Source organism: Pyxicephalus adspersus, chromosome 5, assembly GCF_032062135.1.
Source record: "Pyxicephalus adspersus chromosome 5, UCB_Pads_2.0, whole genome shotgun sequence".
Lineage (NCBI taxonomy): Eukaryota > Metazoa > Chordata > Amphibia > Anura > Pyxicephalidae > Pyxicephalus > Pyxicephalus adspersus.
Window position 1 is genome coordinate 82442049 of NC_092862.1, and position 27967 is coordinate 82470015.

The window sequence follows — 27967 nt, forward strand, 5'->3', positions numbered from 1 at the left end:
TGTCGATTTCAGTGAGGAACAATCCATGTCCATCAAGATATAAAGGGGATGGAAGAAAGATATCAAGGCAGATGGTATAGACACTTGATGGCCTGGGTGACATATGAGATTCCCTCTTACTGATAGAGGAAAAACTGGTCTATGCGTGTGACTGTTTTTCCTCTATCAGTAAGAGGGAATCCCATATGTCACCCAGGGGGCATGGCTTGTGCAGGATTCGCACAAGCCATGCCCACCGATAAGCATCATGTACAGGCTCTGTACAGAGCCTGGATTCAACCCCACCCCAAACATCCTTATTTGGTGGACTTTTCCTTCCAAACAGCATTTTTCTGTCCATGAAGGACTCCATTTCAGCTTTTCCAATTTAGAACACAAATTAAACCTCTATTACATTCCACCATCTCTGTTTTCTTAGACCACTGGTCACAATTTGCCAATATACTGAGCCCCTATTATCAATACTTTAGGTATCTCTCTACAATTATTCCCACACAAGGACAAAATTACTCAGATGCCACTCCCACAATAGAGGACATCTACAAATTTTTACCAAATACAATTCTACATGGAGGTAAGACCTCTTCTCACTCATACTCACTACATACATATTGGAAATGTATTTTACCCATTTACTTGCCCTATAGGCTCCAGATCGAAACAACTGGTTATATCTAAATCATCTTCATTAAAATCCACCTATACTTTCTATACTAAAGTAAGTAGTACATCCAGCCTCATCCATTGGCCTTATCTATTTCATAACTCTATACCATCATACATCTCTCCTAAAATCATTGTCACTAATATATTACCACTATCTATATATAAGTTACATAAAGCGGACTCCTTTGGTGACACCAACTCTTTACACTCATTTTTGGATGAATAACCTCACAACAACATAGTAAGTGTACTCTCATTAATACTCCTTCACTTTGAAATTAATACAAAACTGTTTTATTAATTGTATTAAACCCAGCACTTAAAAACTCAGAACCATCTTTTGACTATATAAATATTTACCAATATACTCTATAATAATCTCTCCTACAAGCTCACTGTTTGGCTTGTGAAACAAGTGGAATTTTAATCAAGTGGAGTTGATATTGTGCATTTGGGAGTTGTGTCTGTTTGACTGTTGGGTTGTGTTTGCTTGACTGTCAATTTTGTTTTATTAAGCTTTTTTTCCTTGGTGACCTCTAAGGGGGAGTGGTCAAGGCTTCAAAGGTGATTTAGGTTCCTGGGGCACTCATTTTGAGCTTGCTCACTGTTTGGCTTGTGAATCAATTGGATTTTTAATCAAGAGTTGGAAAAAACAGGAGTTTGAAAACAAAAGGAGTTAAATCCTTATAGTAACCACAAACTATAAGTAAAAGTTTATAACTCCTTGTAAACAAAAATTGTAACTGGGAAAATGAGTGGTAGCAAGGTGGAAAGTTTGGTTTAGTGCACAGTCTGTCACATGTATGCACAAATGGAGCAACAGCTCCTAGGTGAATACCGCTGTGACAAATGTAAGCAAGTCACCTTTCTGGTATCTCACATTGGAGAGCTGGAGAAGCGCATTGCAACACTGAAATCACTGGATCACCTTGAGAGGGGTCTCCTGCTCACTGAGCAGGCAGTTAATGGCTTAGATGTTGAGGGTGGAGAGGTTAATCAGAATGAGCATTTAGGGAGTTGGGTTAATGTAAATAGAGGGAGTGGTAGGGGCCCCCAGAAAAGGAAGGCCAGCCCTGTGTTTGAGCACCCCAACATGTTTGCAAAGTTATGTGAAGATGTGCAGGTGGCAGACCCAGTGGTGGCAACTATAGATGTTACACCTAACCCTAACCGGGAGAGCAGCACATCTAGTAGTGGTGGGGAGGGAAACGCAGGAAGGAAAAGACAATTGGTAGTCATAGGGGATTCTATGATCAGGAGGATGAATAGAATAGTTTGTCGCCCGGATCCCTTCAACCAAATGGTTTGCTGTCTCCCTGGTGGCAGGGTTCGGCATGTGGTGGACCGAGTGGACAAGGAGGGGCTTGACAGGACCCAGCTGTCTTGGTCCATGTTGGAACCAATGACAATATAGATGGAAGATGGAGGATCCTTAAAAATCAGTTTAGGAAGCTAGGTTTCAAGCTGAAGAAAAGGACCTCCAAGGCTATATTCTCTGGAATATTGCCTGTGCCATGTGCAACACAGGAAAGGCAGAGGGAGCTAAGGCAGCTAAACGCATGGTTTATGTCCTGGTGTGGAAGGGAAGGGTTTGGGTTCATAGAGCACTGGGCTGACTTTTTATTGGGGTACACCCTGTATGCCAGAGATGGTTTGCACCTAAATTAAAGGGGGTCTGCTGTGTTAGGGGAAAGATTTAGGGGAATGGTGGAGGGATATTTAAACTAGGACACAGGGGGGTGGGACAGTCAAATAAGGTGGCAGAAAGGTAAGTCAGGGGTCAGACACTAGTGGAGAGTGGATTGGGGATAGTTGGGGGGAGGATTATGGATAATTGTATGGAGCTTCCCAACTACCTCCCATGTTACAAACAAACATTGGATCGTGCAGTACTAATTGTACTAAAGAACAAAATGATTTGGCAAACAATGATGGTAAAAGCAGTAATGGTTTAAAGAGCCTGTTCACCAATGCTAAAAGTCTAGCAAACATAATTGGGGAGTTGGAAGCATTAGTGAGTGAAGAGGATTATGTCTTAGTTGGTTCTGCTGAATCCTGGCTTTGTTCTTTGCTTGAATGGGCTGTCAATATTCGTGGGTATACTCTCTTTCGTAAAGACAGAGTCAAACGAAAGGGTGGTGGTGTCTGTCAGTATGTGAGAAGTGATCTAAAAGTGAATGTGAAAGAAGAAATTGCGGATGGAACAAGCAATGAGGTTGAGGCATTATGGGTGGAGTTGAATGTTGGGTTGAATAACACACAATAAATTATTGGAGTCTGCTATAGCCCCCCAAGTGCTAAGGAATAAATAGAAAATCAACTACTAGCACAGATAGAAAAAGCAGCAACAAGTGGAAGTGTTTTCATTATGGGAGATTTCAACTACCCTGACATTGACAGGAGTAATGGCACTACAACAACAGCAAAAGGGAGGAAATTTGTGAATTTAAAACAAGATAATTTTATGGTACAATTTTTAGAAGCCCCAACTAGAAATGATACTCTGCTGGACCTAGTTCTTTCTAACAATGCAGAGCTTATAACACATGTGCAAATAAAAGAAATTCTGGGTAGCGATGACAATATGATTTCATTTAATGTAAGCTGTAAACAGGAAGCAAAAACATTAAATTTTAAGAGAACAAAGTTTCCATTATTAAGGGCGACTCTCTGTGACTTGGACCGGGAGACAATATTGTCCTCAAAGAACACAGAACAGAAATGGGAATGTTTCAAGTCTGTTCTACAAACAAAAACTGAAAAATATATTCCAATGGGAAATAAGTTTAAGAGGCTAAAATTAAAACCTACGTGGCTTACAGCTGATGTTAAAAAAGCCACAAGGAACAAGAAGGGCATTCCAAAAATATAAATATGAAGGATAACCGTCATCATTTGAAACCTATAAAGAATATAACAAAAGATGTAAAAGGGAGATAAAATGTGCAAAACTTCAAAATCAAAGACAGATTTCAAATATATTAATAGCAAAAAGATCAGACCTGAGCATGTAGGCCCCTTAAAGGATGTCTCCCCGGGTTGGTAACTGGGGATAAAGACAAAGCAGATTTACTAAACACATTTTTTAGCTCTGTGTCCAAATTCATAATAGCAATGTCACTGCCCTAAATTAATCACAATGGCTCAGAATTCATATGATTGAGAAACAGCTGGCAAAAGTTAAGGTCGACAAAGCACAAGGACCTGATGGATTACATCCACGTCCCCAAAGAGCTGAGCTCCGTTATTTGAAAGCCATTATTTCTAGCATAACCTTCTGGCGTAAGGCCAATGTGGTTCCTATCTTCAAAAAGGAAGAAAAGTCATTACCAGGTAACTACAGACCCATTAGTTTAAAGTCCACATAGAGGAGTTTCTGCTAGAAAATAATATTATAAGTGATAGTCAGCATGGCTTCAAAAAAGACAGAAGTTGTCAAACAAATTTACTCTCTTTTTATGAGGAAGTAAGTAAACAGGTAGACAGTGGAATAGCAGTTGATATAGTGTACTTGGACTTTGTTAAAGCATTTGACACCGTACCCCACAAATGGTTAATTTGCAAGTTAGGTTCGATAGGTTTAGAAAAGTCAATCTGTAAATGGATAGAGAACTGGTTTAAAGATCGCATCCAGAGAGTTGTAATTAATGATTCATACTCTGAATGGTCCAAGGTTATTAGTGGTGTACCCCAGGGTTCAGTGTTGGGACCTTTACTGTTTAACATCTTTATAAATGATAAAGAGTTTGGGATTAAAAGTACCATTTCTGTGTTTGCAGATGACACCAAACTATGTAATGGAAAAAAGTCCATACAAGATGTCTATAATCTACAAGCAGACCTGGATGTACTGTTTGATTGGGCAGCGAAATGGCAAATGACATTCAATATAGATAAATGTAAAATTATGCACTTGGGAGCTAACAACATGCATGCTTCATACTGTCTAGGGGGAATACATTTGGGGGAGTCAGAAAGGGAAAAGGATCCTTGGGTTCTGGTAGATCATAGGCTTAATAACAGCATGCAATGCCAAGCTGCAATATCTAAAGCTAGTAAAGTATTTTCTTGTATTAAAAGAGGAATAGACTGCAGAGATGGAGACATAAACCTGCCCCTGTACAAAGCATTGGTCAGACCACATCTGGAATATGCAGTCCAGTTTTGGGCACCAGTTCACAAAAAGGACATTGTTGAATTGGAGAGAGTGCAGAGAAGGGCAACTAAACTAATAAAAGCAAAGGAGGGGGAGACTGCGCATGCGCCGGAACTAGTAAGCTTTGGAGAGAGCTAGATGCTTTGGAGAGGTCCCCCAGCACAGAGTGATTTTGTTGGTGATGGTGAGTTTTTTCACCAAATCGGATCCAGCAGCTCCTTCCCCCGACTTCCAAGATGGCGCCGGCTGGTGATGCAAGGCGCGAAAAACCTGGGACTGTAAGTAATGTCACCGCTACCCCCCCTTCACATGCTACGCAGGGCCAGGACACTGAAAGAAGCTCACAGTTGTCCTCCAACCCCCCTTCTTCACCTGCACTCTCTATTGATATGACAGGGGAAGTTAACCCTGGCACTTAAGGCCTCACTAGAGCTGATCTAGATTTCTGCAATAATCGCATAGAGAGCACTGTTAAAAAGGAGATTGCTGATCTCAGGAGGGATTTGGGGACTAGAGTATTGGCAGTTGAGGAGATTACAGAGACCCTGGCCAAATCTACTGATTAACAGCAGGAAGTACTGAATGAGCACATCATGCTTTTACAGCGCCTTATACTATTCCAGGATGATCTAGAAAACAGAAATAGGCGTAAATACATCCGCATATGCGGACTACCTGAATCGGTTGATTCTCAACATTTAATAGTGGCGGTTACGTCCCTGTTTAACAGTGTCTTGAGAGTACCTAAGGATTCCCCGATTGGAGTGGAGAGGGCTCAATGGGTCCCTGGATACAAGCCCCAGGACTCAGATAGGATTAGAGATGTGGTTTGCAAATTGGCTTCTTATCCAACTAAAGAGGAAATTTTGCAAGCAGCCTGCACACAAGAGAACATCACGTAGTCACGTACACACCGATTTATTTGCCTATGGCTATTTTTTGCATGTTACAGTTTAATTACATGTTATTTATTGTTTTGTATTACCTGCACTTTGGCTCAGGAGCAGGAGCTCACCCAGTTAGTTCTGAGCCTTTACAGTCTCTACCCAAGGGTCCTCGCTGATAAAGTGAGGAGGATTTTGGGCAATTTACAATACCTCCCTAAGCGATCCTACCTGTGGTTTGTTATTTGAGCTCATTGCACTTTAACAGGTACTTCCTGGTATCTGAATTGTATAGGTGTAAGGAACTTACCTGTCCTGCGAGCCTGCGGCGGCCCTGGGGATCCCAGCCGCAGAGGGAGACGCCGCTGCAGCAGGCAGCATGGCCGAGGCTTCTGCCCTGCTCGCAGCGTGTCTCTCTCTGCAAGCGGAGGGATCCTGTTCGGCCAGGCGGCATCCCTTGCATCTCTATGGACGTGATTACTGTCCTGTTCTCAGCACTCCTGTGGAGGTGCAAAGTAGGGCACGTCGCAGGGGTGCTGTGGGAAGATGTGCGCGCTACCACGCGTGCCTCTTGTACCCTCCGAGGGCGTGGCACTCGGCTGCTTCGCTGCGGGGCGGGACATAGTTAGTTTAAATTCCCTGTGGCCAATCCGCCACAGGGGATTCAGGTACCCTCCTATCAAATGGCGCCAGGTGGCGCAAGGTCATTGGCCATTTAAGGAGAACCTGTCCTTAACACCATTGCCCGCTATAAGCCTCTGTGAACACAGTGTGCTTGGGTGCGTCCTTTGTGTTGGTTTATGTTAATCCAGTTTGTCATTCCCATAGCGACCTGGTTTGAAACCTAACTCTTGTCTGCTGCCTGCCCTGACCTCGGATTGTTTGTGACCTGCCTTTGCCTTACCCTCTTGTACTACGCTTATCGGACTTAACATCTGTAAATAGCCCTTGTCTTGTTTGATGACGATAATAGGTAGGATATTCCTTATAACCCCCCTAAATTACCTCCTTAAATTTGAAAGGTTTGAACACCCCAGAAAAACGCTCATCCCTGTTCTCTGGACTCCACCGGTTTTCGGAGTAACAAATTACCAAAACTTAGGCACCGTAGGTTCAAGAGTGTAATATAGCTGCTCCCCTGACTCTCGCTCCAAGGGTGTAAGCATTTTATTGCCTGATGGGCATTCTTAGTCTCTCAAAGATATGTATAGTGATGCTGATGGGCGTTTGCTGTTTGTCAAGGGATTGCTTGACCACCAGATGGTCACTCTAGCCACAGTATATGTACCCAACACAGCCCAGGCATCTTTTCTCTCCGCAGCTCTGGTGAGACTAGATGAATTTCGTGAGGGCTTCGTTGTACTGGGTGGGGACTTTAACTTTGTCCCAGATCCTGCTGCTGATGTCTCCCGCATATCTAACGGGGATACCAGGACAGGGCCGCATTACGGGCAATGCTCCATCATCAAATGATCGATGTTTGGAGAATCTTACATCTATTGGATAGAGACTTCACCTTCTTCTCGCATTGACCATTTTTGGATCCGTCACTCTGATCTGATACAAGTTCATGACTGCTCTATAGGGACCGCAACTTTTTCAGACCATGCACCGATATTCCTCCATGTTTCACTTCAACACCTTTCTCCTAAGGTGTGACACTGGAAGCTGAACGAGTTCCTTCTGGAGGACAAGGAAGTCTCAACAGATGTTTCTAAGGAGCTTTCTTCTTACTTTTTAACTAACGAGACACCAGGAATTAGCCCCATGTTGATCTGGGAGGCTCATAAGGTGGTGATTCGTGGCATCTTCATAAAACATGGCGCCAGAGTTTAAAAGGCGGCTAGACACGAGATATCGGGCATGCTCTCTTAAATTGCAACCTTGGAGAAAACTCACAAACGTACATTAGAGCAGGCATAGGACAGGAATTGATTATCCTTCGCGAGAAAATGGCCAAGGCGATGGCCAAGGCGATGCTCGTAAAATGTAGAAGAACGTTTTATGAGTTTGAAAAAAAGAGCAGCAGAATCCTAGCTAACTCCTTGAAGGCACAGAGAGTTTGTTCCTTTGTTCCCTATATAATTAACAAACGGGAAAAGACCCACCCGGTCAAAGACATAGCAGCATGTTTTCGGGCATATTATAAGTCTTTGCCTAACCTCCACCCACATGAGCAAAAGCCAGGTGCCACCCTGGATAGATTGTCTAAGAATAAAGACTATATATCCAACTCCGGTATGCCACAACTATCCCAGTCTGACATTGAGACCCTAGAAACCCCCAATACAGAAATTGAACTCCAAACAGCGATAAACTCCACTGCCTCGGGGAAGTCACCTGGACCTGACAGCTTTACTTTAAAATACTACAAGGCCTTTCAGGAAATTCTTTCACCCCATTTTCTAGCTGCTTTTAATTCGCTTCTGTCAGGGGAAACGCTATCAAAGGACTCACTTAGTGCCCACATCTCAGTAATCCCTAAGGATGGGAAGGATCCTTCGGTATGTATGAGTTATAGGCCAATATCCCTACTCAATCAAGACTTGAAATTATTCACAAAAATTTTGGCTAATAGATTGCAACCTCTGTTAAGTAAATTGATACACTTTGACCAGGTTGGGTTTGTCCCCGCTAGAGAGGCAAGAGACAACACGATCCGAGTGGTAAACTGGATCTTAGCTTCCCATTGTACCCATCTACCAGACTTCCTCCTGTCAACTGACACAGAGAAAGCGTTCGACAGAGTGGACTGGCAATGATGGCAATGATGACATGATGCAAACTCTGAAGTTTATTGGATTAGGGGAAAATATGTGATATTGGATTGGTTCATTGTACACCTAACCGATAGCCTCAGTCCGAGTTATTGGGTTTTGATCTGAACCTCCACCAATTTCTAATGGCACGAGGCAGGGATGTCCCCTGTCCCCGTTGCTCTTCATACTGACCCTTGAACCATTCCTCTGCCGCGTCCGTGCCTCCACGGATGTATCAGGACTGCAGACTGACACATCAGAGCATAAGGTTGCGGCCTTTGCTGATGATCCCCTTTTCTGACTGTTTAGGCCTGTGGTGTCTCTACCTAACCTATTGCAGGAGCTTAAAACCTATGGTCACCTGTCTAATTTTAAGGTAAACATCTCCAAATGCGCAGCCCTCAATCTCACCCTACAGGAGACACAACAGGTGTAAATAGCCACCTCCTTTCCCTTTAAATGGGCCACTGGTTCAATTCGTTACCTGGGGGTCCAACTACCCACTGACATAGACAAACTTTTTACACTGAATTTTACACCTATGTTACAAAAATTGTCTAAGATCTTGACCAGTGGATCTCCCATACGTTTTCTTGGTTTGGGTGTATCCAGATCATTAAAATGAACATCCTCCCTAAGTTTCTTTACCTCTTTCAGGCACTCCCGATCAATGTCCCTAGTTCCTTTTTTAAACAACTGCACACCAAATTATTTAAATTTAACTGGGGCAATAGGAATCCAAGACTGAATAGGAGATTGTTATTCTGGCATAAACGTGTTGGAGGTTTGAGTATCCCTAACTTTTCTTTATATTATGCAGCCTCCCATTTACTGCGAATTGTGGACTGGTGCACACACACGCAGTTTACAGTGGGTCCCTATGGAACAGAGCTTCTGCACTACCCAATTGTGATATCTCCCATGGGTACAATCCTTTCTGAGATAGACGGTGGGAAACCACCCCTTGATAAGGGCAACGTGTAGTATTGGTAGCAAATATTTCCCAACTGCAGATATCTCCCCTCAACCCAGCCCTTTAACACCAATCATTGGGAATCCTGCTTTTACTCCAGGAGTAGAAGATAAGAGATTTCTCGTGCTACGAGAGGCCGGCCTAGACAGGGCAGTAAGTTACCCTGGAAGGGACCATTGGTATTTGATGGAGGATCCAAGATCCCCTGACCTTCCCTTCAGACTTGACTTCTGGAGGATGGCGCAATTATCGCACTTTCTGTGATCTCTGCCACCTGCATCTACATTTAGGAGATCTCTGTCAGTCTTTGAGAGACTTTGTGCTGGGAAAGATGATTGCAGACACGCTATTTCCCTGATTTACTCTATGCTAAATACGCCACCTAGTAAAATTCTCACCCTCTTTTCTGGCCTTTTGGGAGGGTGAGCTGGGGATGACTCTCACCCCCTCCCAATGTGAACAGATTTTACGCTCAGCACACCAGACGCCGATACACAGCGGAGTCTCTGCTGGCTTCAAAAGGGTAATGAAATTATGTTGATGGAGGATCTCACTTTTGGTATATATGATAGAACCGAAAAATTCCTGTCTACCTGGGCCCCATAGATAGCGTTTCAGGAATCTGATGAATATAAGAGCCTACTAGGTGCCTGAGGTGTTAAATATTATGTCTGTTTCCCTACTACTGTTCCCTCCCTCCCTTTACAAAGTAGTGGTTTCTTTACAGGTAATATTCTATCTGGACCGAACCGAGGACACTACAGCTGGGACTTTTTACCCCCCTTTTTTTACCTTTTTTCCATTTTTTATATTTGCTACCACTCTGGACTCTTTGAACTTATGTATCTTTGAGACACTCCCCCCCTACTTTGTCCCCCCCCCCCATTTCCTCTGATGTCCCCTGAATATTTCCCCCTACCCCCCTCGATTGGTTTACAACGTTGTTCTGTACTGTTTTAATGTGTTAAAAATAAAAATAAAATGTTTTGAAGATAAAAGAAAAAAAAAAAAAAGCAATGGAGGAGCTCAGCTATGAAGAGAGATTTTCTGAACTCAATCTATTCTCCCTTGAGAAGAGACGTTTAAGGGGGATATGATCACCCTGTATAAATATATAAACAGTCCATTATAGAGAACTCGCTTTCCCATTATTCACTTTGAGATCTTTACAAAGAACCAGAGGGCACTCTTTGCATCTGGAGGAAAAAGAAGTTTAAGCTTCGGATAAGAATGGGATTCTTCACTGTAAGGTCTGTGAAAATGTGGAATCAGCTCCCTCAGGAAGTAGTTTCAGCAACTACTATAGAATGCTTTAAGAAATAGCTGGATGTTTTTCTAGAAGCACAGAATATAACTGGGTATTAAGGCTTCAAAGTAAAAATAACAGTGACTGTTGATCCAGGGAACATCCGATTGCCTCATGGAATCAGGAAGGAATTTTTTCCCCTGTTGAAGCAAATTGTACCAGGTTTTTTTTGCCTTCCTCTGGACCAACTATGTCCTATAGGGTTTTATATCGGGATATGTTTATTTTCCTAGTGGTTGAACTTGATGGACTTATGTCTTTTTTTTTCAACCTAACCTACTATGTTACTATGTTACATACTTATTTATTGATCAGAGTAATTATGTATCATTACTCATTCAAACATATAAACTACTCTATACCTTAGATACAATGTCTGTAAATATGTAGAAATATTACTTTGTACACAGGCTTTGTAGACAGGCTATAAAAAAAAAATTATTTCCTTTTTCTTGTGTTTTATATATATTATTGATGCCTTACACATATGTTTGTTTACTTTGAATATGTTTAGACAACTGTCTTAAGTACACCCCTGAGGAAGCCAAGTTGGCGAAACATGTCGGGTTAAAACACCATATGGTCTAATACAAGATTATACTAAGCAATTAAAACGTTAGTACTCACACAAGTTATTTTATCTATACCAACATCTGTGTTAGCATACTCTGTCTAGCTTTTTTGAAAATAACCTGATGAAGTAATCAGGAGCACATCAAAACTCTTGTATAGCACTGTACTGTCTAAATATGTAAAAACTGTAATGTGCATATCTTCTATCATAAACAACATTTTGCCAAAAGAAAAAAACCTCACTTGTGGTTTCTCTAACCAATATTCTATCTCTTCTATAGTTCTGTACATATACTGAATATGGAATTTATTGACATTTGAGTATTTCAAAAATTTAATTTTATACGTAGGCATATTTAGTTTAATTTTGCTTAATTTTCATGTTTCATTAGTTTTCTATGGGGTTAATATTGAGGTCAATATTTCAAAAATTAGAGCCAATCTATCAAAACCAATACCATATTTGGAATATCTGCATTAAACATAACCTAAAATGACTTTATTCTGTTTGGCAAGAAAATGTTTGTTGATCAGTGTTATAATTGCTTGCAACATCTCCACAGGCAAATGTTAGTTGTTAGTTGAGAATCATAACGTTTGTAGTATTCGATTGGAAAACCGTCTGCACCTGGCGATTTACTGTTGGAGAGCGATTTTATAGCTCTAAGGATCTCTTGGTTTGTGAATGAATGGTTGCGTTAAAGAATCAATTTGAGATTGAGATATTGATTGAGACTGAGATTTTTTTTTCTAAAAGGGGTTGATTGATCACAGGACAAATAATATAAAGAATAGTAATTGTTACGGAAGGCATTAACTATAATTTTAGTGTTAGTACATGTGTTGGGTTAGCACAAGTTTATTTAATATCAATTATGTCTCACCAACAATAATGCTTTACCAGTATATACTGGTATATGTATACCATATATGAGGTCATCCTAAAGGAATGCAGCATATCCTTTAACTGGTATCCTTATAAGGTAAAATACTGGTTTAAGGGATGATCATTGGTCAGTACTGGTCAAACACTGGCCATTGTCTTAGTTCCTTCCTGAGTAGTTCAAAACACAGTGCCATACCTAATGAACTAGTCTTGACCAGAACTAACTGGATGCGACATTTTGATTTTGATCAAGTTATTGATTTCCAGCAGAATCTTTGGGTGAATTCAGTTTTCTTCCGCAGCTAAGTATCTTTTGTTACAGCTTATTAATTGTTATTACATTATTGCATTGTTTTGTCTATCTATCTTATTATTAAATAGTATAATCGTTCAAGTCTTTGTGTTATCTCTCTTTGTACATTTCAAACTCAGCCCATTAATATATGCATAAACTGGCACAAATTATATCTGTGACATAACATGATTGCTGAGAATAAGGGTTTAATAAAGATATGATTTTTAGAGTTGCCTCTCTGTGCCCTAAGACTTTTGGCCAAGTATGCTCCTCCTTTTTTATGCGTGGCATATTGTTTGTCACACTTACCTGTTCCTCACTAAAGCACAGGCATCTCTCCCCTGCGCATGCGGTCAGTTCGGATGCTTGGCGTGCCTTTGTTTCCAAGCTTTATCAACTCTGTCCATGCCGCTGGCCAATCAGAAAATAGCCTCCTAACCACTCCTGGCTGTTTAGCTAGCTCTCAGACTCCATTTTGTGTTTGTGCAACAAGTCTTACTAGTGCCGAGCTCCCCAGTTCTGTGAACTAGTTCTTGTATACCCGCTGCTTAAATCCAGTGTTTCCTGTGTCCAGCTCCTGTGTTAACCCTTCCTTGTCCAGTTTGTTGGTTCTCAGCCAACTACTCTGTGCTGTTACTGTGTTCCTGTCTTCCTGTGGATATCCTTGCATCACCTGTACCTCCTACTGTTTCCAGTGTCTCCTGTGTTCCCTGTGCCCGCAGTGCCCTCTGTGTCATTGCTGTGTGTCTCCTGGATCCCTGGCTATTGACCCCTGGCATGTGACCTGCTTGCTGCTTGTCTCGACCCTGGCTTCCTTTGACTATACTTTTGCTTAGCGATTTGTTACTGTGCTTTGCCCAGCTTGGTGTACCCAGGGTGCGGAACCTGGCAGTAACCCGCAGCGCAACATCCTCATCATCAGAGGCTCTGGAAAAAACCTGGTTACTGCTTAGACTCTGCGCCTTGGCCCTTCTCAGGGCTCACACCACCTCCGTGCAAGCCACAGCAACCCCCAGTCATCCTGTCTATCCGAGCGTGATATTATTCGGCTTTAAATTTTTGAAGGGACTTCTCGAATTTATATAAGATTTTAGTTGGTTCTTTTTTTTTTAAAACTTTTTTTTAAAATAGTATTCATCAATGCCCGAGATGGAAATTTTTTATTTAAATCCTCATTTATTTTAATGCTAGTAAGAAGATCTATGATTTGTCCCAGCCTTTTCTTTTTCTCATATAAATAAATCCTTATACTAACCCCCCTAATAAATGCCTTATGAGCATTTCATTGTATAAAATGATTAGTGTCCTCAAGATCCTTAGTATCAAAAAGTAAATGTTGGACATCTTCAATCTGTTGGGCGACTTTTGAATGAGCTATCAGATATGTGTTTAATTCCCATAGGCAATCAGGAGGAATGGACCATTTATCTTTTGGGAAATAGTCAATCCTAGAATAGGATTATTGTGAGATGGAAAAATAAGTTAAGTCCCTCTCCGAGCTATGATAACATCTCCAGATATCGTATAAGTCATTAGTTGTGAAAAATTTAGCCAGTTGCATTGAAGCACGTTTTGGAAGGGATGTAGAATCCATTGTATAATCAGCCATTGCGTTTCGATCTTCTAATGGTAGAGAACCTTGTTGGATTGTAGATATTGTATCTAGAAGTTTCTTAAGGAAATGAAGTTGCTTTGAGTTTGGTATATAGGCGTTCACTAAGGTAAAAGTAATATTAATTTTTTGGCAATCTAGAATGAGGGAATGTCCCATAGGGTCAGAAACATGATTCAAATATTGAAAATGCACAGTGTCTTTTATAGCTATTATTACTCCGGTTTTCTTTACATCTGCGTTGGACATATATATGTATGGAAATCAACAAGGTTTCCAGATGGGTTGTTTTCCGTTCGCAAAGTCTGATTCTTGCACGAAAATAAAGTCAGCATTGTGTGATTGGGCTTCTTTTAGTAATGATGAATGCATAAAGGGGCTGTTTAATCCCCTGGCATTAGAAGACAAAAAGTGGATCATCATTCTCGGATGTTAAAATAAATTTGGATGATCACAGATATCTAATATATAAAAAAATAGACTGGCAAGTAAAAGAAAAGAAAACCATAAAGAGGAACAGACAAACAGGTAAGAATATCCTGAAATAAATTCAGGTATATGGGCAGAGTATTCTGCTAAGGTAACATATGGGGGGGGGTAGTAAACACCTTGGGGTAACCTACAAAAAGTAGCCCGAAACGACCTGAAACAAAGAGCCAATATTTTCCTGCAGAGTGAGTAATGAAGAAAGAAAGATAATAACTGCATTTTTGAATTTGATCAAGTCCAATCTGATTGTATTCTTCTGGGAGAGGAACTTTGCCGCTGTAGTAAGGGCTCAGTAAGTATATTCCATTCCATCAGGAGTTTCATGTGTGCCTCAACTGAAGATACTGGGAAGTTTTTCTTCAAATTAGCAATAATCAATTTTGTTAGGAAACCCTAAGAAATTTTAGTCTCTCCAAGCACTTTAGTGAGAGGTAGAAATTTTTTCCTGGCTTGCAGAGTTGTTATTGATAAGTTGGCAAACAATTGAATATTCTTGTATGGATCTGGTAGTGGAGGTGGTTTCCTGGCTATGAACATCAATTTCTCAATACTTGGCGTATCTTGTGGCAAAAAATTTGATTTGGAGATTCTATGCGCTCTATCAATGAGCAAATTGTAATTAGAGGCTGTTAGTAAGAGATTTTTGGGAAAGGTGGTGAGAAAAATTTGGAAAATTTTGCCTCTAAATTTAATGTTGTTTTTGCAAGAGCGATCCACAAGATCCGTGATTTTCTGTTTAATCCAATTTAGGTCAGATTCACTCTCTTGATGAGCATCTACCAGCTGGTTATGAGCTTGGGAAAACTCTTCCATTTTATTCTCTAGATGTTGAATTCTCGTATCTTGATGATAGATGGAATTTGATCTGGTTAAACATATCTGACATATCTTGGTGTAGGGAATTTTTTAAAGAAAGCATAATCTCTTTTATTATGGAAACAAAAATTTCCTTAGTGTGTGGGGTTTTCCTTAATAGTGGGAAGTTTGGTGTTGCCTGAATGCATAGGTGATCTATCAGTTGCGGGTTGTCTCCGTTGTGGAGGAGATTGAGGCCATGTCTGATTTAAGTCAGCCTTTTGTGAGGTTACAGATCTAGTAGATCTAATTGAGGTTGGTGACTCACCCAAAAAAAGAGCTGGCTGTTCTGCGTGCAGCAATCCAATTTCTGAGGAGCACAAGGTCTCTGGAGAGTCCGGAGATGCTGTAGGAGAGACAGGCCTGCCATCAGCGTCATCATGGATATCAGCTGGATCTTGTGGCCTGAAGAAAATAGTGAGTTCCAAATTGCTCTTCTTTCTTTTTGTCATTATCGTGCAAGGATACATGAATCGACTCACGCTGGAACTCAAAAATGAGGAAGAAAAATAACACACGGACTATGCAGGCATCATGGATGCTGGCCAGACACGCCCCTGTCATTCCAATTTAGTACACATTTGAGGACATATGTGTTTAGATTTCTTTGTACGTGTGTTACTTGGGTTGTTACAGACATCCTGTATGTCAATACCCTATTAGAAATATAATGACTGAGAAAAACATTGACGTGTTCAATACTTATTTTCCCAGCTGCATGTTTTCCCTTCTGCAATCAACATTTTTTATCAAAGTAGGTTGTTCTTTTGAATTTACAGCGCTACATAATATGTTGGTGCTATATAAATCCGGTTTATTATTATTATTATTATTATTATTATTAATAATAATAATAATAATAACAATGTCTGGAATTATTCATTTTACTCAGATTTTCAGAGAGAAATGCACTATAACCATGTACAACATTGCTGCCTTTATTCCTGAAATAAGGCCCGTAATTGACACTTCTTTTCACAGAATGAATTACCGTATTTTTCGGACTATAAGACGCACTTTTTCTTCCCCAAAACTGGGGGGGAAAAGTGGGTGCGTCTTATACACCGAATACATGTTAAATATAACGGTAATTAAAAAAAATCATACTCACCCGATCCCGCGATCCTGTGGGCTTCAAGGGGATACATTGACACAGAGTGATTTTTTAGTATTTTGTACAGAATCTTTTTTTTCTAGGTTTTTCTCCTTCAAAATTGGGTGCGTCTTATAGTCCGAAAAATACGGTACCTTACTAATCGAACTCCATTATTTTGAATTTTTTGAATAGCTTCAATTACACAGAATCTGCAGCATGCATCCTATGACTGTTGAGTCTGTTGGCTTTCTATTACTCTACTACACCTACTTTTAAATTATTTTCTATGTAGAAATATAGAAAATGTAAATTTAGTAGAAATCTACCAAAAACAGTGATTGATCAGTTTAGTGATGTTTGACTTCCATTATTCTGAACACAAATGTTGAGAATATTAGGATATAAATGTGTAAGTATTGAATTTCTTTATGTTTTGTTTAAAGCAGGGGTGCCCAACCTACGGCTGTCAGATCAGGCCCTCTCCTCTCCCTCTCTGCTCATTTTCTTGCGGGGAATAGGGCGCACGCATCTATGATCCTCTATGAGATTGTGCTGCCAGCAGGGGGAGCTGCTCCCTGCCCACCTTGTACTGTGAGATAATCATTAGTGTTGGTCGAATAGCTCACTATTCGATTCGGCAGCTATTCGCTCGAATATAGCAAAAAAATTTGGGTGGTCGAATGTCAAAGCCGAACACACCTGCTTTCAATTAGCTGTGACCGCAAAGTTCCCACGGTCCAGGAATCCCACAATGACATTATGATTCATAATGTCATTGTCGGATAACCTGTAAAAAATAAAAAAAGAACAAGTTTAAAAAAAAAAAACACATACGAAATTAATAATTTAAGAAAAAAAAAATTTTTTTTTCCTACCGAATTTTTGCAGTCGAATCCCGTGTTTTTCGGGTTGGGTCTACCCGAATTCGAACAGCCATATTCGGGTCGAATTTAGGGACAACCTGAATTCGAACATAAACACTAATATTCATGCAGCAGCAGCATGAGATCAGTGTCTGTGTTCAAGCAGCTGTCATTAGCCCCATGTATAAATCCTTATATCTCCTTTACTGATTGTCAAAGAAACGTGAAATTGTCAAGGTACACAGGGGACCATAAGAGCTGCTACTAAACCAAATGTATTCCCTCTTTATGTAACAAATTGCCAGATTGGATTTTATGCCTGTGACCCTGTAACAACAATCAGGGATATTTTCACATTAGATGGGGCTATTTCAAGACCAGGGTCCACAAACTGAATTTGCATGTTGGGGACCCCCTGGGGGCCACTCTCATGGCAATGAACATTGGGGTACAGCCAAATGTCTGTGTGCTGTGATGCTCCTAAAGTGCACAAAACTTCAAGTTTGCATTCAGGTTGGCGGTAAGGTTGTGATGCTTCTACCCCTTCCTCAAACCACGGAGCCCTGGCTCAGGGGAGACGCTCAGTACCATTCACTGCCGCCGGCAGTCACATCTGCAAACGCAAAAACTGGGGTTTACAGAAGGTAATTGTCCAGCTTTGTGTAACAGGCAGCTCGCCAGCCGCTAAGTTCCTCACAGACTGAGCAGCTGGCCAGCTGCCTGTTACACATAGCCGGACACTTACCTTCTGTGAACCCCAGTTTCTCCAGAACTGAGGGATGTTGGCAATTAGAAATGTGAGAACCAGTAGGAAACTCCTTATGCCCCCCCCCCCCTTCCCCATTAAAATGCTATACTCATCATATCATACTACCCTGTCACACACAGCTATCACTTTACTCTCTAAGAACCCCATTTTCTCTGTAAGAGAAGGGAAATATGACTGATAATTTTATCACTATGGCATCATCACAAGATATGAAAAACTATAACCGTTATACTGTACTACCCTGTCACACATAGCTGGCCACTTACCTTCTGTGAACCCCAATATCTCTAACAGTACAGAAAGTGAAATGTAGGGTAAGAGGGGGATTTTTTTATATCATTCCTACCATACCATAGTGCCCTGTCACATATAAATGTCTGCTTATTTTATTTAAATCTCAATTAACAGACAAATTACATGCACTTACTCTGCAGTGAATTACAACTACATGCAGCGGGTCACTGTTCATCCAAGATTCCATTGCCTTACAGATGGAACACATTTTATCCAGAGGGGGAGCATGTAGCTCAGGCCACCCCATGTCCATTACCTATATACAAAAAAATATATGTTTAAACATTGAAAATATTATATTAAAAAAACACACCTTTTACAGCTCAACTACAGCCAAATTTTTTTCTTGATAGAGAGAGGATAGGATAGAGATTTTCTTAAGTTTTATTGTAGTCCTAATGGGAAGAATGTTTCACATCTATCAGGATAAAATGTCATAGGAATTCACTTAAACATGGATACAAATACAATATAAAGTGGGGTAAAATTAGCACAAACACAATAGATATTTCAACCATTTCCTACTTTAAAAATTACATTTAATTTACCAAAACACCAAGGGTATTCTAGTCAGATGCCAGACACTTCCTACCACTTCCCCTCTAGTGTCGATGGAGGGAATGACTGGATGCCATGACAACTGGACCCCATCTAGTGCACTAATCCTTACAGCCCAGGTTGTGTAATGAAAGGTCTATAACAGCCTTACCAATCTCAGAGAGTAAGTGAATTAAATGATGCTGTTTGTCTTTTAATCATAAAGACTAAAGATATCTAGTTGCAGAAAAGGTATTCCTTCAGAAAACTGCTCCAAATTTAATATAATTCTGCAACAATGTTTTTTTTTTTGTACATGACATCCCTAAGCAATTAAAAAAATAGCTGGTTGGGAAAATAACTACCACTGGCAAAAGCCCCAAGCAGAAGAAAATGAAACTTTATGCATGAACTTATTTATCCTGATAGTATTTTAGGCACATGGGAGAGGAACAGCCAGTCTTAGCCAGTTGGTTACCCATGGTGTCCAGAAGGTTTCTAACTTCCTTCACCTGCTGAACAAGTCTTCCGAAATTTCTTTAGCTGAAAGGGCTCACCTGATTTAGCACAGAACTAAGGTGACCCAGGTTTTACTGGGGTATTTATAAAGAATTTTTCTCCTTTTAATCAAGCAATGTGGGGGAGCAGGATGACACATATTTTTCTACCTGAATTCTTACAAAAAAACATGGGCAGAGCTAAAGGGAGGCCTGGCAAGTTTAAACCTTTGCCTTGAAAACACAGAGTCTGACTGACTAATTACCACAGTTAATCAGCCTTAGGACTAGTGTTGGTCGAATATCTCACTATTTGATTTGACAGCTATTCGATCCAATAGGGGGATATTGTTCAGATTGGCTTTAGTTGGGCTTTATATCAATTCCTTCCTATTTATACCTATTTATACAATACCTTTGTGTTAAGCCTGGAAAGCTCGCAGCTCTTTTCTGATATATTCAGTACCTGTAAAACGACAATAAATCAAGATTGCAGAATCAGCTATATGAGCAATAAAAAATACCTCTTAAAATGTATATGCATCTCTTCTACTCATATATCTATAACCTTTATCATTTATGTAACAAGTATATTGTATATATTGCACATTCTCATTAGTCTGTTGCATTAAAGCAGTGCACAAGATGTACTGGTGCACCGAGTTGCTACTTATTCTTAAAGGCATCCCAGAAATACCTTCCTATCTAAATTCACAGCAACATACAGCAATGCATTGCTGTGCACTAAGCTTTTAAAGTGAATGCAATCCTAAAGCAGCAAAATTTAAAATTACATCAGTTTGCCATAGTGGGAACAGGCCTTGACTGTACAGCAATCATTTATCTTCTACAAGCTATTATCTCATAGAATGCTCCTATTAAATCTTAAAGTGGAACAGAGAAATATGTACAGGTGGAAGACCACTTTGCCACAAAAAGGTCAGTAGTGCTGTAATGTTTTCTTGAAGTAAAGCCCAGATGACGTGTCTGACCAAAATAACAGTAAATGAAGGTAAACATACACAGGACATAAGAAGCAGACTTCTATTACAAGAGAAGTGCTATGTAAAGCAGATGGCATCTGAGACAATAAGTAGATGTAACCAAGCTAAGAAATAGGTAAACCGAACAATTACCTAATTGATGTCTATGTAATGTTTTTCCCAGTGTACATTACAGAGTCGGGTGTAAAATACTGAGATCAGGGCTTTGCCAAATCCTCTCTTCCACTAAAGCTCTCTTCTGCCTGGCTGCCAATGCCCTCTTTGCCTTCCCGTTGCCACACAGTAAAAAGACTTTTTGCCCTGCACCCCTACGGACTGTAATTGATTTCTGTCTCTCCTGTCAGCATAAAGGCTTACAGAAGTCAATTGCAGTCTTAAGGTGTATACAGCAAATGCACCAAGTCAACAAGAACATCTCACCAGTTTTGTTTCTATAAAAACCCCATTAGAGTATTTTTCACACTAATGACTAAAAAAAAAATTGGGGAGTGGTAGAAACGAACATTCATTTCTTGCATCAAATCCACCACTTATTCTTTTATTAAAACTGATAACTTTAAAGTAGTCATCCTCATACTTGCTTTGCTAATGTATCACTGACTTGGAAAAACTACAATCATATTAGGTATTCCCATGCCATTCACTGCTGGCCAAAGCAGTCTGATTGTCATGATGATCCAATAGTCTCAATATCACTGCCTGGGAACAACAATGAAGATAATTTCCCATTTTATACCAATATCACTTTTTTGTTCTCGATCAAAATAGTAATAACATTTCTGAAGCCAGGGATTGCCAGGTAACTAGTACTTTAAAGTAAGGTCAACAACAGTGGCCCACAGTTTACAAGGCTTACAGTTGACCGCACATGTGCAGAGTACAGCAAAATATTCCAAGCTTGAGAATTTTGTACCTGCATCCTTTATTTCCAATACATTTCAAAAGTTTACAAGGCTAACACTCTGGGCAGATAAGTATTTGTTCACATGTATGGCTAACTGCTAGGATGATTTTAGTATCCTTTATTACTAAAGTAATAAAAAATAAAACAGACACAAATGCTAATCCCCTATTTTCCGTATTTTAGTTATGGCTCACTGTGCAGGGAGCCAGGTGTCAAATTACAGTGGAACTATCTGTAAAAATAAAAATGACATAAAATGCAGTCCATTACTAGCAGTTTATGTTGTTTTTTATTCAGCCTTCCATGTATATCTTCACTACTTAGTAATGCTGCCAGCACAAACAATACAAATAATAAAATATGCTTTGTTCATTTTTTTATAAGACTGAAAAGTGAATTTAACAATATAGTGTGTATACAAATATTGCGTATAAAACCAGTCATAGACAGAATACCTGTTTTTTGGGCAAAAAAAGCTTACATACTTTACATCATCAAAATTACTCTCCGAATTAGCAAGTGGGAGAGTCAAATTTATGACCATGTGACAAACAAAAGTAGATGTCAGACTACATTTGCCAGCATTCTTGGTGAATGAATGAGGGAGGGAGCTGCATGGGATTGCTCGATTCAGAGGCAGGTCTGAACCTAGCCTAATTAACATGAAATTATTCACTGTACCTTGGAAAAGAGAATTGCTTTTGGTTAATAAAAGCAGGTACTATTGATTACTTTAGATATTTGTTAGTAGCTATTGCTATAAAAATACCTGTACTTTTCTGATTATATATTATTACATATTTTAGCTACAATGCATATATTTGTATAAAATTTTAAATGTTCTTACCAAATAATTATCTCCATGCTTTAATTTCAGCATCTGGGTCACTTCCTGTAGATTTTGGAGATAGGTTTCATTTGAGCATTTACTTGAGAATGAAACAGAGATAATCCGCTCTGTAATAAAAGTGAGGTCAAGTTCTCCTTCCTCCATGTTGTAATGTAGTCCACGTTTCTGAAATTGAGGAATATTTTAAATATTTTTTCTGTGCATGATATTTTTAAAAATTAGAATTGAGTACAACAAAATATAATTATTTAAAAGTTTAATTACATTTGTCGATAATATTTTTTCTGAAACATATAATTAGCAATATTTATACATATATATATATATATATATATATATATATATATATATATATATATATATATATATATATATATTGTGGCATAGCACAGGGGAATCGCTCATGTCCAAAATAACAGCAGTTTTTTTCTTTGAATAGGCAAGTGTTACAGCACATTCCCCAGCACTTCTCAACAAAACAATAAACAGTACCTGGCAGGGTATCTGGCTACCTCACTTAGATGCCCTCTCTTACTAACACTATATCAGTACTGGTCCACTCACAGTTTAGTAGTACTGTTTGGCTGCTGGCTTTCCTGGAACCCTCTGGCTCTCTCTCCCTCAGCCCGGCATCCACTCTGGCTCTCTCCCCCTCAGCCTGGAATCCCCTCTGGCTCTCCCTCTCCCCCTCAGCCTGGAATCCCCTCTGGCTCTCCCCCCCTCAGCCTGGAATCCCCTCTGGCTCTCTCCCCCTCAGCCTGGAATCCCCTCTGGCTTTCTCTCTCAGCCTGGAATCCCCTCTGGCTCTCTCTCTCAGCCTGGAATCCCCTCTGGCTCTCTCTCTCAGCCTGGAATCCCCTCTGGCTCTCTCTCTCAGCCTGGAATCCACTCTGCCTCTCTCTCAGTCTGGAGTCCCTCTTGGCTGAGTACTTCCTCGGTCAGCCTCTCGCTGAGCACACCTTCTCAGCCTCTCGCTGAGCACACCTTCTCAGCCTCTCGCTGAGCACACCTTCTCTCTTGCTCTCTCTTGAGTGCAGGTGCATATTATAAATATAAAAGAATAGCATGAGCTTTGATCAGACCTAGTTTTTCTTGTTTAAAAAGAAAACCAGTGTATATTCTATGCGCTGCTTGATTTGGTAACAGATTCCAGTTGCATACAGAAAAAACACAACTATTGTAACCGTGAGTTCCTTATTTTTGAAAATTTGAAGGTATAAACAAAAGTTTTGCTGAAATGTTTAATCTTTTCAGTGATCAATGTCCAGGTCACCCAGTTTTACAATTTGTAGAGTTAAGGCTTTTTTGGTGCATTTTGGATATCATTGGTTTGGTTGCCATGAATATGTGGGCAGTAAGTGTACCCAGAAATTGTTTGATGTGTGCAGGGGAAACAAAGACAATGCAGGGGAGACATTAGAACACTAAAAGACCCCTGATGTCATAATAAAGAGAACCTGCATTAGTACAAAATGCTATCATATAGGAAGTTTATCAGTCCAGTGTGATGAATATAAAGTAAAACAAAAACATTTTAAGTTCAAAAATCCTAAAATTGACTGAAATAAATAAAAAAAACATTACAAATATAGCCTCCCCATGCATTTACTTTCAAATATGTGCAGTAATAGCAATAATTCTACAGCAATTTTTTTTTATGGTTAACTTAAAGAGACTGATTGTAGTTTGTTTATTTATTTAAAACCCTGTCTATGGGCAATATTGGGTGTCATAGTTTGTCACTATTTCACAGGCAAACAATTTTGTTGTCCAGTATCTATTTATCACATCTGGTATATTGTAAATTGTCTTTTGCTTGTGTGCACCAAAACTAGTTTTAGTGTATTATCTAGTGCATTATCAATTCTAGGTTTGCTAAACGGTTGCACATATATCATGCAACATAAAAATTTGCAAATAGAGACTTACGGGTTCCAGAGCCCAATTTAGGCCACTTCAGTAGAACAACTTTGACTCTCGGGTGATCCTTTGCCTAACTGGGCTGTGCTAGATCTTCATAATCTCAAACTGCTGGTGCACCGGTTAATTTGTGATGTGGCCACTTGTTGGAATTCCACCTTTTACATGCTGCTGCGGCTGGCTGAACAACAGAAAGCGGTGGTGGATTACGTGGCAGAGTCTGTTCGTTTCAGACATATACCTACACTACCTTTTTTCAGACCTGTGGAGTCGCTGCAAATTGAGGACTTGTGCACTATATTGTCACCCTTTGAAAAGGCGACCAGGATGATCAGCAGGGATCAGGCCTGTGTCAGTAACACCATCCCCATCATGTGCCTGCTGGAAGAGATGATGGTGGATCTCGGACAGGACACAGAGCGGACGCTGCATCAAGAGATGACATTTCAAACATCATCTCAGACATGCGCGCCTACTAGACGTAGTGCACCACAAATCCAGGAAGAGGAGGAGGCGGAAGAGAATGAGTAGGACCTTGCAGGCATGGGAGAAGGGGAGGAAGGGGCAGAGGAGGATATTGAGGGTACATGGCATCCATCCACCCAAACACAAGGCGGCATGTTCCATGAACGGCAAGACCAGACGGAGGAGGAGGACGACCCTGTGCTGCTGTTTTACCCACAGGAGTGGGGGTCCAGAACTACCTCAGCTGTGGGAACTTCGAGCCAAATGACAGCCTTCATGCAGAAGTGCATAGCCAAAGATCCACGCATACAAAACATATAAACAAAGACTGACGATTATTGGATTGCTACATTACTTGATCCACGTTACAAGCCTGAGACACAACAATTCATCTTGCCCCAATACAGGGACCTAAAATGCAGCACTACCAAGAAGTGCTTGTGGGGGACTTGTGTTCAGCCTTTCCAGCTGCCAGCAGCAGCAGGGATCGCTATGGCAGTTCCACCAGCCATGGGAGCCAAACAACTACCTTAAGCAGCATGGGTGGCAGCAGCAGTAGAGGTTGTCTAAGCCAAACTATGCAGGCTTTTTTTCAGCGGAAGCAAGCCGCCAGTCATGCAGCAATTGCCAATGACACTCAGCAGCGCTACTCAGTAATGGTGCAGGTAAAGGTTACTGAGCTTTACATGGTCCCATGTAAAGCTCAGTAATACCTGAGCTTTACATGGGATATCTGCAACCTACAAAGTTAGGACCCACTGGACTACTGGGTATACAAGCTTGAGCAGTGGCCGGAGCTGGCAGAACATGCCATTCAGATCCTTGCCTGCCCAGCTGCAAGTGTGTTATCTGAAAGAGCGTTCAGTGCAGCTGAGGGCATAGTGAGTGACAAGCACATTCGGCTCTCCACAGAAAATGTCAACCGAATCACTTTTATTAAAATGAATAAAGCTTGGATCGGCAATGACTTCAATACCCCCTCTGCAGAGTGAACTGATTAGTCGGCAACTGCTGCACGGCCTGCTGACACCTTGATGGGAAGAGCACTTTCAAAGCCTTCTGCATCTCCTTCTACTCCTCCCCCTCATGGCCCTCTACCTCTACCCTGTCTACCCTGAGGCCTAAATCTTTCAATGTAGCTGTGTAACTGTAATTTTTTTTTTTTACAGAGGACCTCCCTCAGGGCCCTCTGCCTCTATATACTTTGAGGCCTATATCCCTTGTAACAGAGCTGTGATTCATAATTAAATCATTGTATTTTTTGTAGAGAAATAAATAAATTTTTCTGTCCTTTTGGATAGATAGCAAGTGGTATCAATTAAATATCTGTATTTTTTAGAGAGAAATACAGAAATTTTTATGGCTTTTTTGAGTCCACACTTGGTCTTAGAGCCCACCGCCTCCTTCTCCTCCTGTTACTGCTGCTGCCTGCCCAGTACCCAACTCTAGATGCAAGATACTTATGCCGTCCACACTTGGTCTCAGAGCCCACCGCCTACTCCTGCTGTTACAGCTGCTGCCTACCCAGTACCCAACTCTAGATGCAAGATACTAATACCATCCACACTTGGTCTCAGAGCCCACCGCCTCCTCCTTCTGCTGTTACTGATGCTGCCTGCCCAGTACCCAACTCTAGATGACAGATACTAATGCCTTCCACACTTGGTCTCAGAGCCCACTGCCTCCTCCTCCTGCTGGTGCCTGCCCAGTACCCAACTCTAGATGCCAGATACTAATGCCATCCACACTCGGTCTCAGAGCCCACCGCCTCCTCCTCTTGCTGTTAGTAATACTGCCACCTACCCAGTACTCAACTCTAGATGACAGATACTAACGCCATCCACACTTTGTCTCAGCGCCCACCTCCTCCTCCTCCTGCTGTACCTGATGCTGCCGCTTGCCCAGTACCAAACTCTAGATGCAAGATACTAATGCCGTCCACACTTCCTCTCAGAGCCCACAACCTCCTCTTCCTGCTGCACGCCCCAGGCTTGAGCAATATGAGCCATCAGGATGCAGGTATACTTCTGATGAGCCAGCTGATTTGAGTGGGTGGCATTTATAACCCTGGACTCCCTTCTACCACACTTATGCCGCACAAGTAAGGGCGGAAGTACACAGGGTAATATGATGGGTATTAAGACATATGCCCTAAGTGAAGGCAGACGTAATAAGTGAAGGCAGAAGTATAGCATTAGGCCTTTTTTTCTGTAATCTTGCGAGACCTGTGTATTCCCGCGAGAGACTAAGACAGGAGTTACCAGATGCCATCCACCTTGCGTTTCTCATTCGGTAGAACGGGTGATATGAATCACCTGCTGTGTTTAAATATACAGACTATCTGATCACGGCACCCGTACTCAATTGAGTCTGGAGAGCTGTGGATCAGACTATCTTTACGTCCTCCGTGAGTATATGATTGTACCCTAGCAGTGGCGTCTTATATCCAGGAGTGTCAGTTTAGGATTTCTCATCTCTTTTTTCCTTATATTTTTCCTTCTGTTGTTTGATCGATACCCTTCCTTTTGGATCATAGATCACGTCTATATTTGATAGCGTTTCCCCTCCTCGTGCTATCCAATAACATACAAGGAAGGATACCACATTTTTATTGATTTGCCCATCTGCTCATGTTTAAAGCTCAATGTCTTTAAATGTAGGGGATATTAAGCATCATAGATCAAGATGATTTATATGAAGTTGGATCTAATAGTTATTCATCCAAGGTACCATGTTGTCTTTATAGAGTACACCTGGTGGTCGGTTAGTTACCAGTTTGGGGAGTTGTATACATCCTTGCAAAGTTCCATCCATGATATTTATGATAAGCACTGGGTAACTACATGCCTAAACAAGATCTACCTGACAAATTTAACATCTGCAGGCCATAACAAGTAAGTCTCACAATTACTGATACATCCCTTTCATACATCCAGATACATGGTTACTAACCTGGGGTATACATTGTTTTCTGTTTTCACCAGAATACAACAATTTCATAATCAATTGGATCTGCAGCTAATTCCCAGCAGTTTATATTCGCTGTTTTTATAGTTTTTATAGAATTCGATATTGCTGACGCCTACCACAAATTTTAAGTGATCAATTCAAGATAATATAATGACTTTGGAAGCCATTTCTTCTTTGTGCTGACTGTAGATAGATAAAACATTGTAATTTTTTTGGTTAATTTGCAAACAGTTTTTGATGTTTTTTCCTTTAGTGTTGCTTTGGGGTCCCCCACAGTCCCCTGAGAAAGCCTTATTAGGCGAAACGCGTTGGGAAGGGAGACCCTCTCTTATTCTTGTACTCCT

At 40.7% G+C, this 27967-nt stretch overlaps 1 protein-coding gene across 1 annotated transcript in view; it reads right to left on the reverse strand.

The window, feature by feature from the left end:
• The window catches only part of TNS3 (tensin 3), a 216767-nt gene that overhangs the window by 158572 nt on the left and 30228 nt on the right, over positions 1 to 27967 (reverse strand). Inside the window, exons 2-4 of the mRNA XM_072411956.1 lie at positions 22266 to 22433; positions 19926 to 19976; positions 18610 to 18732 (exon numbers count right to left, since the gene is read on the reverse strand). Of these exons, the coding sequence (XP_072268057.1) occupies positions 18610 to 18732; positions 19926 to 19976; positions 22266 to 22412 (321 nt within the window). The 5' untranslated portion in view covers positions 22413 to 22433. The remainder of the gene's footprint in view (positions 1 to 18609; positions 18733 to 19925; positions 19977 to 22265; positions 22434 to 27967) is intronic.